A 16,474-nucleotide genomic window follows, 5' to 3' on the forward strand; every position below is an offset into this window, starting at 1 on the left:
CTGTGCTGGGCACAGGGGACGCTGCCGGGAAGGACCCGCGTGCCCTTTGTGCAGGACGGGGTACGGGGCACGTGCGGGCACTGATGGGGATAACCAAGGGGGTGAGTTACCAGCAGGTCGACGAGGGCGCGCAGGTGCTCAGGAGAAAGCTGGTCGATGCATTCCTTCAAGGAGGCCAGGGCGGCGCCGGTTGTGTTATCCGCTGCGTATGGAGCCATGGGCCCCGCGCGCAGCTGCTCGGCGGAGCCCTGGAGCAGCGTCCGGAGGAGGCTGGGGACGGCCCCGCGGCTCCCGGCTCCTGGGGACACACGGCGGTGAGGGACGGCCCCGCGCTGACCCGCTGCCGCCCGGTCGCGCTCCCGCAGAACACGCAAACCACACGGGGGTTTTCCTGGCCGTGTTCTCAGCTCTGTGCCCCCGCACCGGCCGCTGTGATGAGTGTTCTCCTGCAGGCCGGGTACCTGCGTGTCCCCGTCACCCAGCGGGACCCACGGGGACACGTCCTGCAGCAGGGACACAGCCTGTTCTCAAAAGCTTTAAACGAGGCGTCAGGCGCCCTTCACCTGCTTCCCGGAGTCCCTTCCAACAGGTTCTGACGGAACTCTGAGCAGTTTGAATATGTTCTGCAGGGGCTTAGTGAGTTCAAGGTTAAAAAAAAAAGGTAAAATCCTATTTTTCTAATCGGCAAAACTTACCGAGGGAGCCGCAGAGCAGCAGGGCGAGGAGCAGCAGAGCGGCGAGCTTCATGCCAGCGGGCTGCAGCGCGAGTGCCGGCGGCGAGCGGGACGCAGACACCTGGCTGTGTATTGTACATGGGGTATTTATGCTGGGTGTACACCTGGGGTATTTATTTATGTGTGGTGCACACCTGGGGTATTTCTTTATGTGTGGTGCACACCTGGGTTGGTGCCGCGCAGGGGGAGCGGGCCCCGCGGGTCACGCAGCTGCGCTGGGATGGATCCAGGTCCGTGTTTGGGGAGCGGACGGATGAAAGCCGGGGTGAAGGCCGCGTGCCCTGGCTGCCCTGCCCCGCGGGGCTGGCGCTGGCGCTGGCGCTGCCACGGGCTGCAGGATCAGCACCACGAGCGGCTCCGGCAGAGGGTTCGGGTCCCTCAGCACTCGGGTTAAAGCTGGTGAGGAAGTGGGGGCCTGGAAGAGAACAGGTGCCCCCGCTCCCCCCCGAACGTGAGGTGCTTGTGCAGGGGTGTCCAGAGCCTCGAGGGACTATCTGGGATACGGTTCATTTTTAAATGGCTGTGAAGAACCACATGAACGGTGAACACCTGGTGACCTTCCTCTAGGACGGTAGAAATATATGATTTTAATTTTTTTATGGTGTGAAGTTGATCATCTAGGTGACTATGATAGTGAAATTTGAAATTATAACATAAAATTCCTTCCTGTAAAATGCTGCTGTTGCTCTTCAGGGCCGGACAGAGGGGCAGAGAAGGGCCGTGGGCCGGCTCGGTGTGCGGCGGAGCCGGCGTCCCCTCCGGGCGGGCGTCACCGACCCGACCGGGCATCACCAACCCGACCAGGTGTCACCAACCCGACCGGGCGTCACCAACCCGACCGGGCCGTCTGCCTGGGGCTCTTTTTCCAACTCGGACTGGGGCGCCGGAGGCTTCTCTGGATTGTGCTCCCGCGTGTCCGTGTGCCCATTGGAGACTGTCAGGGCACAGAGAGGCTCCCTCACGGCTGGGGCTGCGCGCAGAAACGGGGAGCGCAGCGCGGTTTGGGGCGGCGAGCGCTGTGTGCGCAGAACGCGCTGCGGCACTTCCCCGCGGGAGCCTCGCGGCCCTCGAGAGGGGTCGTTGTACACCTGGGATTCCCTGGCGGGGAATTCTGGAGGAGCGGGGTTTATTCCCGTTTGCTCAGATGGGCCGTGCCCGGCGGGAGCGTGTGCTGCTCTCCAGCATCGCTCGGCCGGTCCGCGGGGCGACGCGGGAGCCGCGCTGGGAGCCGCAGGGGCTGACTGACCCCTCGGCGCCAGCGCTGTTCCGCACTCCCCGTGCTGCGCCAGGACCGGGCTGCCAGAACACGAGCGCGGCCTCGGGAGGCACCGCCGTGCCCGTCTGCTGTGCTCCCTGCCGGCGCGCTCCCGCCCGCTCCCCGGCCCCTCTGGGGGCTGCGGCCGCGGGATCCGGGTGTCGGGCTCGGCCCCGGCTTCACACGGACACCGCAGCTCCGGGGCCGACCCAGCGGTTCCATGGAGCAGCTCCCGGAGGCGGCTCCAGCAGCTGTCCTGGCAGAGCCCATCCTGACTCGGTGTCCCTGGAGCGGATCCCACGGGGAGGGAGCGAGGGCGGCCTTGGAAATGAGGCGCTTTGTTCATGTTCTTCTGCTTTGAGACAAATAATGTATATAATTCTGTTCTAAAAGAGTGTGAATTTTAGATGTGCCTCGATTAGTGACAAGCAGCCTAATGAGGCCTGCGATGAGTGGAAGCGCATCCTTTCCGAGGCAATACCTCCCAAAAGCCACAGTGAGAAAAAAGCCCCAAAACCAGAAGATGGGAGAGGCCCAAAACCAGCTGACCTTTATTCAACGCTAAAACCTACAGATTTACAGACACTGCACAGGATCCTTCCTCCCCTCCAGCCGGAGCCCCCGCCGCTGCCTCCGCTACTTCCTGGGGCCGTGGGGCAGCGCGAGCGCCGGGCGGGCGCCGGGGAAGGGCGGGGAGCTCCACACCGCGGAGCTCGTGCGCTTGAAGTAGCGCGGCTTGCTCTTGCGGAAGATGCTCTCCAGGCGCGGCACCGCGATGGCCCCGAACAGCGCGCGCAGGCTGGGCGGCTGGCGGTACTGCTGCAGCACGGCCTGGCGCAGCTGGCTCCCTGCAAAACACAACACGGGCGTTACGCTTTCCACCAGAATCGCTGTGTAGCCCCTTGCATGCAGCGCGGCCCTGCTCTGCTCTTCTCTAACCACAGTGAGGTCGCAAATGGGGGAAGTCCTGCTCTTCCGTGGTTTAAAGCACTCTGTTTAAGCCTAGAGATTCACCATGGATAAATGGGAGGGCACATATTGTGTGGTCTGCATTCTGTTCAGGAACCAGAGTGAGTTTGCAAGAGGTGAGGATGCTCGGCTTGTCCTCCTGCAGATACCACCAGCTTCCCTGCAACTCCTTCGCTCCCCTGGGCTGGGTGGAATATGAAATTGTGGAACTGAGTATTTCAGAACCAGAACAACAGCCGGGCTGACACTGGCCCATGGCATCTGGCGTCGCTTCGCTCTTTAAAGCCAAATCAACAACAAGCGGGCTCAAGGCCAGAGCAGGGGTTCATTCCTTTCGCACTGGCAAAGGGGCACCAGCAGCTCTGGTAAAGCAGTTTAAGAGTCTTTGCTCCCAACAGTGTCGCAGCAGATCGACTGAGGAGCCCCCGGCTCGGCACTCCAGCCACACCGCTGGACATTCGGACCCTTAACTCACGAGCGAGCGGGAGAGCTGGGCAAAGCCCCGCACCGGCTCTGACTCGGGGCTGGAGCAAAGCCCAGGACCTCGGGACAGACATCGACCTGCCCACACTCACCCGTGGCCCAGGCGGGGATGGGCTTGCGGGGGTGGCTTTCGTCGTCGGTGGAGTCGTCGCTGTTCAGATCCATTCCGTAGTTGTCAGCTGTATTCACCGCGAGGGGCTTCGGGGCTTTCCGGCTCTGCGGAGTCATCTGGTACGACTCGGAGGCGGGTGGGATCTGAAACAGACCCGTTCCGCGGGGTTGATGCGGCACTGCGGCCGGGCAGCCCCGCGCCGCGCTCGCCCCCCGCCCCGCGCAAAACCCGCAGCGCGGCAGCTCCGCAGCTCTCACCCAAGAACTCAACCCACGTTCTAAAGTGTTGAGCCAATTATGCCTTTGCATTGCCTTCTCATTAATTAGGCCGCTTAATTGGCTATGTACGACATGAGGCTAGCCAGAGATGCATGTAATACACCCCAGGGAACGGCAGCAGATGTGCCAGGGGGGTCAGTGGGACATTCAGAAAAGGTTCTTCCCCAGAGGTGCTGGACACTGACCAGGCTCCCAGGGAGGGGTCACGGCCCCAGCCTGACAGTGTTCAAGAAGAGACCGGACACCGTCCTCAGACACACGGGGTGACCTGCGGGGTGTCCTGTGCAGGGACAGGGGTTGGGACCGATGCTCTGCGGGTCCCTCCAGCTCAGGACACTCTGTGGTTCTACAAAGCAGTTCCACTCAGTTCAAGCAAGGCTTAAGTGGAGTTGTTACATCCTCAAAGCTGGAGCTGAGTAATGGGCTTTAAATACCCTGCAACCAAACTCCTGGGCTTAACTGTTAAATGGGTTATTACCATGCAGAGAATGAGCACGTAACAGCTCAGGACAAACTATTGTCACTCCTATGGAACCGCAGCGCTGAAATTTCCCCCCTCGCAAAACATATCTCTAGAAAGCTGGCAAGCTTTTCTTCCCCACAGAAGATGGCCTTCGCGGCTTCGTGCCCATGAACGTTTACTTGCGTTTCACGGGGTCTGCATGTAAAGACTGAAGCGCAGCTCTGCCGCAGCAGCGGCTCGGCTGCCATCCTGTGGCCGTGCCCGGCCCTGAACCGAAACCGCAGCTCCGCGGCTCCTGCCTGGAGCTCCAGCCGCTGCCAGGGAGGAGGCGCCGCACGGGGCTGCCCCGGCGCCCCTGCGCGCCCCTTCCCTCCCGTCCCCAGCATCCACACGGACATGCTGAGGCCACCGGGACTCACATAACCTGGGAGGACTTTCACAGGGTCCCCTTGCTATTGAAAGGGAGTACAAGAAGCAGAGGGTAGAGCTGCCCGTGGAAGCAGCGTCAGTGCGGGGATCACGGTGCCTTTGCCAGCCCGGGGAGCAGCTTGGCCGGAGAGCAGAAATACCTCTTTGTTCCCTGGGTGCTGCGCCTGGGCTGAGTCTTTAGCCTTTTGTTCCTCTAGCAGTTTCTTCTGTTCTTGCTCCTGCCTCTTCACCTCCGCTAGCCTCTGCTGCTCCTGCTGGCAAGCCAACACCACGAGTTAATTAATCGTATGAACTAAGCTACGCTCTTAATCCAGGGATCCATTTTATCGGTTTGGGAAAAAAACCAAAAACCCCACACAACTAAGCATCTCATTGCAAGTCCCTGAGGCTCGTGATGCTCCAGAGCACTTCGAACGCAGCTCAGGAGTGAACAAACGCACAGCAACAGCCTGAGCTTCCCACAGGCCTTCCCTTCCCGTGTGAGAGCACCCGCGGGCCTTCCCACGTGAGAGCACCCACGGGCCTTCCCACGTGAGAGCACCCGCTGCCCTCCGGGCGCACGGGGACCCCGTGCTTCAGGAACCTGCTGCTGACTTGATCTTCGGGACACGAGCGTCACAAAGCAGCTGAGCACCCGCAGCTGGAACGCTCTGGGCCACTGATCTCAGCCTCTTTTTAGACTAATAAAGGGTATTTTTAGAGGCCAGGTGTATGGGAATTGCAGAAGAATGGTGAGGAGCAGAAATGTAAACACGGTCAAGGGACTTGCAGCTGCTGTAGAGAAAACACACATCACACTATTTGTGTTACTGACCTTGTGTGCCTGACAAGCTGAACTTGTGTTAGATAGAATCAGAATCATTTTGGTTGGAAGAGACCCTCGGGATCATCGAGTCCAACCATAACCTGACCCTGGCACTGCCCCACATCCCTGAGAACCTCCTCTAAACGCCTTTTCAACCCCTCCAGGGCTGGTGACTCCAGCACTGCCCTGGGCAGCCTGTTCCAATGCCCCACAGCCCTTTGGGGAAGAATTTTCTCCTAATATCCAATCTAAACGTTCCCTGGCGCAACTTGAGGCCGTTTCCTCTTGTCCTATCACTTGCTACTTGGCTTAGTTAATCTGTGCTGGCATGACCGCTGCAGGACATAACCCAGGAAAGCCTGCTTTGTGCTTGAGGTTCTGCCGGAGGTGGCACAAATGTAAAATCGAGACGTTGCTTCTGAATTAATTCCTGTTTGATACCAAGAGAGGCACAGAGAGGGGGAAAAGCCAAAAACCTGTTCAGCATGTGTGTTGTCTGTCCCTTCTCCAGCATTGCCGCTGGCTAAGAGAGCAAGAGCAGCTCGGCTGCTCCCAGCAGCAACGGACACGGAACTCAGGCCCGTGCGGCTCTACCCACCGACCGGAGGAGGGGACTTACCTGTTTCTTCTCCGTCTCCCTGTGGAGCTGCTGCTCCGCAGCCAGCACAGCCTTCTGCAGGCGAGCAGCGCGCTCGTGCTGCTCCCGCAGCCTGCAAACCAAACCACAGGCCGTTACTCCCAAAACCACACAGGGGTGTCCTCCCCACCTCTCTGCCCACATTACTGAGCACAGAAGTTCTGGAGCGCAGCGCCCGGGACGGTGCAGAGCTGCACGTCAGCCCAGAGCAGCTCGTCACTGCTCGGGCCTTTCACCAGCACCCGCTGCTCCTGCTGCTTTCACAGTCCCAGCACAGAATTTGGCATATAAACGGATATTGTCTTACTTCTCTGCCTGGATCCTCTCCTGTTCCTTCTTCTTCTCCAGCTCCCTCTCCGCAGCCAGCTGTCGCTCTCTCTCCTGTTCCGCCTGTCTCTGCTCTGCAGCCTTCCTGGCACGTTCCTGCTCCTCTTCCTTCCTCTTCTGCACCAGCTCTCTGTGCCGACGTTCCTCCTCCTCCTGGGGAGCCAACAGGGCAGTTACTCACCCCACACTGCACAGAACAGGCTCCAGAATCGAGGAGCAGGAGCAGCTTATCTGACCCGAGACTCGGGCACCTTTCTCTGCTCAGCAGGAAAACACTGACGGCCCCAGCGCTCCAGGCGGTGCGGCAGCGCTCCAGCTGCTTCAGCGCTGCACCCCAAAGGCCCAGCGGCCACCGCACTCTGCACCTCTGAGAGGGGCTTAACTGAGAGATTTTCGTGCTTGCCAATCCACAAATTAAGGTCTTTAGTAAGACTCTGTCCAGAACCACAGAAGAAATGTGGGTGACAACCAGGACTGACAGCTAACAGCACAACTCTGCAGGGAGGCCTGAGCACGAAGCCCCTCAGCTGCGCGATTCTCCCTCGGTTTGGGTCGGAGCCGCCGCCGGACTCTGCTCAGCGCGGCCGGGCGGCTCCAGCACGCACCTGCTGCAGCGCTCTGTGCCTCCGGGCCTCCTCCTCCTGCCTGCGCCGCGCCTCTGCCTCCTCCAGCTTCCTGGCAGCCGCTTTCTTCTTGATCTTCTCTTCCGCCAGCCTCTCCTCCCGCACCTGCCACACACGCACCGCTGAGCGCCCGCAGGACACCGCACACAAAACACGGCGGCAGCAACGCAAAGGGCAGAGCTCCCACCCTCCCCGGGCAACGCCTTCCTTCCTTGGCACCAGGAGCCAACCTGGGCTTTACTTTAAAATACAGCATTTAAGGAAATGACCTTCTCTTACATCTCCACAGGAAGAACTGATCCCATTCTGGAATTCATACATCTAATACCACAAAAGCCATCAGAATATATTCTCAGAACCATGAAATAAGAAAAGCAGATGGAGATAATTAAAGCAGACAAATGACTGCTATGGTCACGTGTGCTAACGGCCCGAAGTGCCCGCCACCAGAACAGCCCTGGGGAAGGATGTGTGCGTCCACCGCTCCAGCATTACTCAGAGGGAGCACCACCTCGGGCAGATAAAGCCTTGGGGCCATTAGGCTGCTTTATCTGCCGGAAGCTCTTCTCCCATCTGACTAACAGAGCCTTAATAAAGCCTATTTAGATTCATAATCCTGGAAAACAAAGGCTTTCATCTGCCATTTGCTGTATCCAGGAGAAAGGCAGTCACTGGAACCACCAAGTTTCTGGGAAGTTCTTCACTGGACTGTTCTCCAGTCGGTTCTCCAGGCTCCAAGCAGCCCCAGCTCCTCTTTCAGGAAGGCGCACTCATGTCCATCATCCACCCCGCAGTGTTTATCTCGGAGGACCCTCTGCTGCGGGGCTGCTGCAGAACAGAGGTGCCGCTCGCTGCCACGACCCTGCACCGGCAGCAACGCCGCAGCGAGACCCCGATTCCACACACAAGGCGACTCACGGACTGGAGAGCCGAGGAGCGACCAGCAGGACTCGCTCCACTAACACCCGTCTGGCCAGTGTGAACACCTAACGGAGAGCGGAGACCAACAGCGGCCAGCGTGGCCGGCGGGAAGCCCTGCCACTGGGAAGTCCTGCCCCTGGGAAGTGCTGCTGGCTTGGATGCGCTAGAGCTGCCATTTGAACTGGAGGCCAGGGCAGCCAGTGCTGTGGCACAGCCGACATGGCCAACGCGTTTTCTGGTCCCTCTGGCAGCAGCGTGCAGTCTGTTCGCCCCGGGTGTCGCGGGAACCGGCCGGGCCAGGGCTGCAAACACAGCCCCACCAGCTCCAGCACACGCGGCCTCACCTTCTCCGTCTTCTCCTCAGACAGAGCGATCTTCTGCTCGATGCGCCTCTTCCTCTCCTCCTCTATCTGCTCGGCCCGCTCCCGAGTCTGCAGGACCTTGCGCAGCCGCTCCTCGCGCTTCCTGTGGGACACGCGGCAACTCGATTGCGGTGCGGCCAGGAGAGCTCCTCACGGCCCAAACCCAGCGCACACGGCGCTCGGGCAGCGTGAACCCCGCACACATACACCGTTCCTTTAGACATCAGCAGTGCTTGTAAGCTCCATCTGAGACAGAGGATTGAAGACTAGAAGCTGAAGCAGCAGTCAGCTAGACACCTAACTTTTTATTAGCGTTCTAGATAGATACTGCGAGAACAAATACTGTCTTTGCGGTGTGAAAGCAAGCCAGCAAGAACTTTTGCTGTAGGTACGGACTCTGCAAGGTGGAAGACCCAGACCCAGGGTCCTAGAGGCACAGAGCAGGGCAGACAAGGCAGAAAGCAAATACTCACAGCTTTGCCTCTTCCAGACGCCGCTTCTTTTCTTCCTCCAGTTTTTGTTTTCTCAGCTGCTCGGCCTCTTGCTTTTTCCGCAGAGTTTCCAGTTTCTGCCTCTCCTTTTCCTGGGTGGATTGAAACGTGATTATACCAACTTGTCAGGGCAACTTTCTCCCTCAGCTTGAGGGCCCAGAGACGACGCCGGGAAACCGCAGCCACTGTTGAGGACGGTCACAGCCCTGAAACACAGCTCAGGCAACGGTACGTGGCCACGGAGGTTTGGGAACGGCCGTGACGGAAAACAAGCCGTGTTCATCTCAGAGAGCAAGAGAAGCAGCTGGGGAGCTCAAACAGAAGCATCAGCAGCTTCCACAGAGCTTGCAGACAGACAGACAGCACAGTGATTTGTGTTGGTAAAAAGAACCAAAGCAGCAGCGCTAGCGCTTGGCAATGACGGGGCCTTCTCGCAGCGAGCGGATGGGCTGCAGGACACACCGGCTTCCTTAGCTCAGCACTGGCACCTTCGCTTCCCCAGGGCCCTGTCTCATCCGAACCAGCACCATGCCCCCCGGGAACGCGCAGCTCGCCTCACGCACCCAGCAGCCCCAGTCGGGTGTTTGTCCCGCTTTTGCAAACAGCCCAGCCCGCCCAGCCTGTGCACACTGCCCGGCACAGGGCAGGACCCAGACAGCACCACCCCACAGCAAACAGGAACATAAACTGAGTTAATGCCAGATTTGATACTGCAGATGCCTCGTTATGACAGGCCTGGTCTTAGTACAAACCCATTGATAAGCACGGTGAAATATTTGAGTTATTACCTTACACTGGGCTCCATATTGCAAATGACTGGTGTTATTAGCATCCAAACTGGCTAATTTAAACCTAACGACTTTATCTTATTGCTCTGGTGCCATTCAGTTACATTTAGCGCCCCCAGTTTTTTCCACGTTTGGGCTATAGCTTAGGCACTCCTCGGACCATCACGTACCAGCTCACGACAGTCTCGTCTCACCTTGGGATCAGGAGTGTTGTACTTGATGAAAGATTTTATCACGCCATGTCTCCCCACAGAGGTCGGCGTCATGAGGAGCTGGTTCTTCTGCACGGTGTGCAAAAACGTTTTGAAAGGCCGCACCACCTGTGAGGGGAATGCCAAAAACCATCCTCAGGACCGTGAGCAAGAAACAAGTCTGGTGAAGTACCTCAGGGTTACAAGGATCTTACTTTGCTGGCTGGAAAGGCAGGGGATGGCACCTTCTTTCTCGGAGGAGAGAGCCCTCCGTCCTGTGCTTGCTGGATGTCATAGCGCTCGTCCACAGCTCTTTTGTAGCTTGGCTTTCTCCTGGGAGAAAAGTATCACACATGGCAAAGCCTCCTGGTTGTCTCAAAGTCAGGTTTAAAAAAGCTTCTAAAACTACCCTAGCTTAGAAGGTAATTCATTGTGTATACACAAGGGGATAAAACATTTCTAATGCCACAGAAGATACTAATTAAATCCTCTTTTCATAGAGGCAGAGAAAACTTATTGCAAAAGCTTCATAGCCACAGAACACTGAGGCCATTTGACAACATTTCAGTGCCGAGCCTGCTCTGCACTGGACTGCAGGTGTCCAGCGGCACCTCCCGAGCAGATTCTACCCACGTACCTGGCACTCTGGGGTGGTTCCTGGGTCACTCCATTCTTATGTAAGTTGTTTTCTGAAAGAAAACATAGTTACACAGTTCTAGCAGAAAAAGGATCCCTCCAACACAGCTGTGAAACAGACAACAGATTTAGCAGCTCACTAAACAGCGAAAAGCCTGCCACGAATGATGCGCAGCAGGGCCTTTCTCGCCTTCAGCAGCTAACGGCACAGCGCCCGCGAACCGGAGACACGGAGCACGCAGGGCTGCAGAGCGGCCCGCGGCACAGGGCTGTGCTGGCGCTGCGCCCGCTCCGCACAGACACTGCTGCCCGCGCCGGAACCGGGCTCAGCCCCGACCGCCAACAGGCTGCTCCAGCTCCGCGTGCCTGCGCTTCCCGGGGCGGAAAACAGCTCCAGCACAGTCTCCTCACCGACAGCCTCCTGAAACAAGCCTGCGCTTGTCAAGGACTAGACTAGGCTTCCAAACTGGGCTCTCAAATTAACCAGCCAGTCTTTCAGACTTCCCAAAGTGACGACTTTTTAAAATGCTGCCACAAAACCCCTCCGGGAATTACCGTTGCTGCTCGTCTCCTGTGGCTCTTTGTTTCTGTTGACGGTTTGAGAGCGAAGGGACATCTGTGGACTTTGGGGATTCTGCAGGAACAGCAAACGGGTTTCAGCACAACTCTCACACAGAAGCAGCCAATTAGTTTCAAATCATGATGTCACCCTGACGAAGACACTGTCTGCAACATCACCAGAGAATACAAAACCACGTGTGCTGTACAAAGCGTGGGTGTCAGCACCCAGAGAAAAGCCCTACCGCTGCAACTCCAGCTGTGCGCAGCACCTGGGGCAGCACCCCGGTGACCTCCCGGGCAGCGGCGCCGCTGCCAGCGCAGCCGTGAACTCAGCACGAGCCTCTGCAACGAGGGAAAGCTGCTTGAACTGAACAAACTCATAAACCAAGGCTGAAAGCTTTTTGCATTGGGAATGTGTTTGGGCTCGCTGGGCTCCCGGCAGCGCTCCTTCGCTCCGCAGGGATGAACAGAGAAACACAGCGAAGCTGCAGCTCATTTCCCTGATTTATTGTTCCTGTTATCGCTGTGACATGCGCTGCTATTTGCTGCCTTTGCACTTACACTGGTACAGAAGTGCGTGGCAATAATGGCTTTATAGGCCTGTAAGGAGCGGGCAGAGGCTTTGGGACCCGTGGGCTGGCAGCGCTGGGAGCACCAACTGCAACTCCCAACGCACCGGGCAGCGATGTGAACACCAACTGCAACTCCCAACACACCGGGCAGTGCTGGGAGCACCAACTGCAACTCCCAACGCACCGGGCAGCGATGTGAACACCAACTGCAACTCCCAACGCACCGGGCAGCGCTGGGAGCACCAACTGCAACTCCCAACACACCGAGCAGCAATGTGAACACCAACTGCAACTCCCAACGCACCGGGCAGTGCTGGGAGCACCAACTGCAACTCCCAACACACCAGGCAGTGACGTGAACACCAACTGCAACTCCCAACGCACCGGGCAGCGATGTGAACACCAACTGCAACTCCTAACGCACCGGGCAGCGCTGGGAGCACCAACTGCAACTCCCAACGCACCGGGCAGCGATGTGAACACCAACTGCAACTCCCAACGCACCGGGCAGCGATGTGAACACCAAGTGCAACTCCCAACGCACTGGGCAGCACTGGGAGCGCCAACTGCAACTCCCAACACACCAGGCAGTGATGTGAACACCAAGTGCAACTCCCAACACACCGGGCAGCGCTGGGAGCACCAACTGCAACTCCCAACGCACCGAGCAGCAATGTGAACACCAACTGCAACTCTCAAGGCGCTGGGAGCACCAACAGTGACCTCCCAAGGCGCTGGGAGCACCAACAGTGACCTCCCAAGGCGCTGGGAGCACCAACAGTGAACTCCCAAAGTGCTGGGAGCACCAACAGTGACCTCCCAAAGTGCTGGGCAGCGGGTGCTGCGGGAGAAGATGAGCGTGGGGACCGTGACCCCCCAGACGTGTGTGAGGGTCAGACCCTACGGCTGGGGACAGGGAGCATCTTGCAGCGCAACAGAAGATCATAATTAGAGATGAGGCCTGAGAATTTGCAATTAAAACACAGCCCACAGTCTCAGGCTTTGTCTGGTCCGTGTCCGTGGCTGCGGGCGGGCTGGCGCGGGCCAGCGCCCGGTGCTGCGTCACTCCAGCGCTGGGCCACCTGTGGCCAGAGCTCCCCAGCGAGTGAGAGCGCATGCGGCACGTCGTGCTCACCAGCCCACACAAACAGAAACACTTTTAAGCTCTGCTCAAATCTTACCGGCTTGGAGGGGGTACAAGGTCCAGGAGGAGGCCTAGAAAAAATATAAAGAAAAAAGGCAGGCATGTTTAATAACATCAAGGAAACAAGGAGGCTGCACTGCAAGCAGTGCATTTTATACCCAGAATGTCATGGTGAAAAAACCCTCCAAGCGCGAGATTAATAATAAAGAAACATCTTAAAGAAGCCTCACCCAGCGTTGACAACTGTTTCTTCATCCTCTGGCACCTCTGCAGAGCTGGAGACTGCAGGAAAAGACAAAAACAGCAGAGCTGTAATGCACGGGTGCAGGCCAAGGCTGTGGCGGCGCGGAGCTCCCTCAGGGCCGGTGCAGAGGCTCTCGCCTGCAATCTGGACGCGTGCCGCTACACGTCAGGGCAGCCTACGCACCTAAGTAGCGCTGGAGAAAACACCGCTGCAGTTTTAACATAAGAAAACAAATGTTTTCCATTATAGATGAGTTCCAAGTGGTGTTCAACGAGCTGACATTAAGAGTGAGGAGGTTTGTGCTCAGACCCATTTTGCGGGGCCACATCCAGGTATTCACAGTAGTTAAAATCAGCATTATTTACGCTCAGCATTCCAGCTGGCACAGCGGCAGCTGCTTTTAAGCCCCAGCCCAGGCGGAAGCTGCTGTTAATGATTAATCATTATTAATTATTAATGCTGTTAATTATCCTGGCCGAGTGGAGCCCAGGGCAGACCGTGCACAGCCAGCACGCAGGGGCTGGGGAAGGAAGCGCAAACACACCTCTGTGCACACAGAGCCAGATCCGATGCCTCAGGTACGCTCTGCAGTTAATTAACGTGCTTTGGCCTTTGGGACATTAACCAGCTCAGCTGGAGATGCCTGAAACACCTCAGTTCCCCCCTTACACCCCAGATTTTGACTAGGCAGAAGAACAGTCGTGTCAAGCAGCGCAGAGGGAAGAAATTAAGCCTTCCTTAAACCTCCCAGGTCATCCAGGTAATACAGACTGGTCATTTAAACTAGGCAGATAAAGCTGCTTCAGGGCCTCTTTGCAGTTAAAGATGAGACTTCCCCCAGTTTCAGAGCTGGCTGCGGAGCGCCCACCCCTGCGCTCAGAACGCCGCGCACCCCACACGCGACACCGTCCCAGAACACGTTCACCCACAGCAGCGAAGCTGGCGCGGACAAAGGCGCCGCAGTGCCTGCCTGAGCACATCCTCCTACAGCAAAAACAGGATAACTCTTCAAAAAAGCTGGTTCTATACAGCACAAATCCCATAGGGCTGGATCACTGCAGATTAACACATTACAGTAACATTATTACAGCTGTATTAGTTCTACCTTCAAACAAAAAAGTATGCTGTGCAGAAGAGCCAATCCATCCACAGCATCAAATGCATCCATCCCTGGGCTCTGCCGCTCCAAATCCGCCTGCATCCCAGCAGCACGGAAGAACATTTCAATCAGTTTGTCCTTCGCTGAAACCTGCCTCTACCGCAAGCTGGAAAGGTTTGGAAGACTGAATAGATGTACAAAGCTGAGCCTCAAAATTCCCCTCTCAAGAGAGGCTCTAGAATGACCAGCAGCCAGGTTCTGTGCAAAGAACGGTGAATTTGTGAGAGATGCCTCATTTTCCAGAACACACGGACCTTCAGGAGAGCCCAGAGCCCCCTTTGGCAGCAAAGCTGTTCTCCAGCCTCATCCTGAGCTGCACACACTCGCCCCGCAGCTCACAAGACGTTAACTAAGGCTGTTAATCTACCAGGCTGAACCCACGGGCCACGAACCAGCACAGTTGCCTGGGCTGCTCCGTTCACACCGGTCTCTAGAACGTCAGTCAGAACATCCAGGCCTGACAGCAGCTTGTCCAGCCCAGCTCTGCACCAAACTGCACAGCCAGCCCAGAACCTTCTCCTTCAGCAGCAAAATGCAGGTGATCAACACAAAGAGCAAGGAGGCACAAAGCAAACTCGTGGGGTGACATTCAAACTCACCGTCTGTGGGACTGGAGCACACAGATGACTTTCGAGCTGCCTTCTTGACCCGCGTGCTGGCGGCAGATCTCCGGGTCATGCTTCTCCTCTTGCTGGCGAGTGAGTATTTCTCTGCCAAGGATGTTCTGCGAGTCAGGGACGTTTTACCCATCAGACTCCTGCGCACGGAGCGGCGGCTCAGCCTGGCGCCCGTCGGAGTCCCTGGGCTGTCCCGTGCGCGCTGGGACGGCTCCTTGTCAGCCGCCTCTTCCACCTGAGCAGCCTCATCCGCCACCTCCAGCCCAGGCTCGTCGCTTAAAATGACCGTGGCATCAGCTGCCTTTGCTGCCTCCTGCCTGGACGCAGCGTCGCTTTCTCCCGCGCCGTTGGCCTCGGGGGTCTGAGGGACCACGGGCTCAGGGGCTGCAGGCGCAGGTGGCGATTTGACAGCCCTGCCTTCCGCGGGAGAATCATCACCCGAGCTCAGGAGGACGGTCGAGGAGAGCTCTGCTGGTTTAGCTGTGCTTTTCTGGAGGTGCAGTTCCGCGCTAGTGCGATCGCTGACTTGAATTTCTACTACAGCAATCTTCCCTTCTGCTTGCTGCACGAGAGGGGTCTCAGGAACGGCCTCTGAGCGTTTAGCCGATGCGGCAGCCTGCGATCTTGTGACACGCTGAGGTGGAGAGGCGTCCTTGAGCGCAGCCCTGAGGAGTTCCAGGCTTTCTTTATTGTGGAGTTCTTGAGAATGTTGCCTGGAGGGTACAAGTTTGAGGCGGCTGCTCCTCTTCCTAGATAATCTAGCAATAGAAATTGCACATTAGACTAGAACTGGCTTCAGGAACAGGCCAGAACTCCTAACAAACCAGTTCCCTGGCAGATCCCTGCCTGGAAGCACAGTAAGCAGAAAGAGCACGTCTAACTCCTGGCTCGTGGGGTGCCCGCGTGACAGCCCAGCGCTGTTCTGCCCACCCGTGCTGGGCAGCGAGTGGCCCGAAGCGCTTCCACACACGAACAGGAACACGCGGAGAAACAAAGAGAACTCGAGTGGGATGTGCTGCTCCAGGAGCTCGGCGCGCACAGGGCTGAGAGAGCAGCTAACGAGCACCGCCGCTCCGGAGCGGAAAGGCGGCGAGAGAAGGATGAACCACCACCTGCCGGTTACCGGGGCTCCGCCGGCGGGCCGCGCGGGGCGGGCCGCGCCGCGGGCAGCAGATCGGCCCCGAGCGGACCCTCCCCAGCGGGTCCCTCCGGCCCCGCGGCTCCCCCCCGCCCCGGGCCCACCTCTTCCTGCCCGGCCCCTGCTGCTCGTCCTGCAGGGTCGAAAGCCGCTTCCTCCGCTGCCGCTTCTTCTGCGACGGCGTCTTGGGTATCAGCTCGGGCTCGTCTCTGTAGTGGCTGCGGGGGGAAGGGGAGGGGCGGGTCAGCGCGGGCGGCGGCCGGCGCGGGGCCCGGCGCGGGCGGCGGGTCGGTACCTGCTGAACACCTGGTCCGCCAGCTCGCGGATCTCCTGCAGCCACAGCAGGTCGGTGTCGTCCACCTCCCGCAGGACCCGCGCCAGCCGCCGGTTCACCTCGGCCGGCAGCGCCGCCATCGCCGCCACCGCCGCCATCGCGCCCCGGCCAACCGCCCGCGCGCGCCCGCGGCCCCGCCGCGCGCCTGCAATTCAAACCTAACGCCCGCCTTCCGCTCCGGGACGTCACCTTCGCGCCAGC

At 58.3% G+C, this 16,474-nt stretch overlaps 1 protein-coding gene across 2 annotated transcripts; it reads right to left on the reverse strand.

Annotated features, from left to right (window-relative positions):
* Positions 1-2,515: 2,515 nt before the first annotated feature.
* Positions 2,516-16,422, reverse strand: INCENP (inner centromere protein). Of its 2 annotated transcripts, none has more exons than XM_082058489.1 (17): positions 16,235-16,422; positions 16,044-16,157; positions 14,784-15,559; positions 13,012-13,063; positions 12,819-12,852; positions 11,060-11,138; positions 10,506-10,557; positions 10,084-10,201; positions 9,872-9,997; positions 8,872-8,981; positions 8,381-8,501; positions 7,098-7,220; positions 6,473-6,645; positions 6,148-6,238; positions 4,864-4,974; positions 3,534-3,696; positions 2,516-2,837 (listed from the first exon to the last, which is right to left on the reverse strand). In XM_082058489.1, exons 1-17 carry the CDS (start codon positions 16,369-16,371, stop codon positions 2,626-2,628), a joined length of 2,592 nt encoding a protein of 863 aa, XP_081914615.1. In that variant the 5' UTR covers positions 16,372-16,422; the 3' UTR covers positions 2,516-2,625. The 2 variants fall into 2 exon arrangements, with proteins under 2 accessions (XP_081914615.1, XP_081914614.1); XM_082058488.1 differs by having other exon boundaries at positions 4,864-4,977; positions 16,235-16,421.
* Positions 16,423-16,474: the final 52 nt, after the last annotated feature.

This window comes from Streptopelia decaocto, assembly GCF_964273445.1.
Source record: "Streptopelia decaocto genome assembly, chromosome: 7".
Taxonomy (NCBI): domain Eukaryota; kingdom Metazoa; phylum Chordata; class Aves; order Columbiformes; family Columbidae; genus Streptopelia; species Streptopelia decaocto.

What these genes read in the sequence shown, in the direction of transcription:
- INCENP (XM_082058488.1), bottom strand. Translation starts at nt 16,371, where the DNA reads ATGGCGGCGGTGGCGGCGATGGCGGCGCTGCCGGCCGAGGTGAACCGG. An exon ending in GGGAGACGGAGAAGAAACAG is followed by an intron (nt 4,978 to 6,147) that starts GTAAGTCCCCTC and finishes TTGGCTTGCCAG; the next exon opens with CAGGAGCAGCAGAGGCTAGC. An exon ending in CATCCCCGCCTGGGCCACGG is followed by an intron (nt 2,838 to 3,533) that starts GTGAGTGTGGGC and finishes TGTGTTTTGCAG; the next exon opens with GGAGCCAGCTGCGCCAGGCC.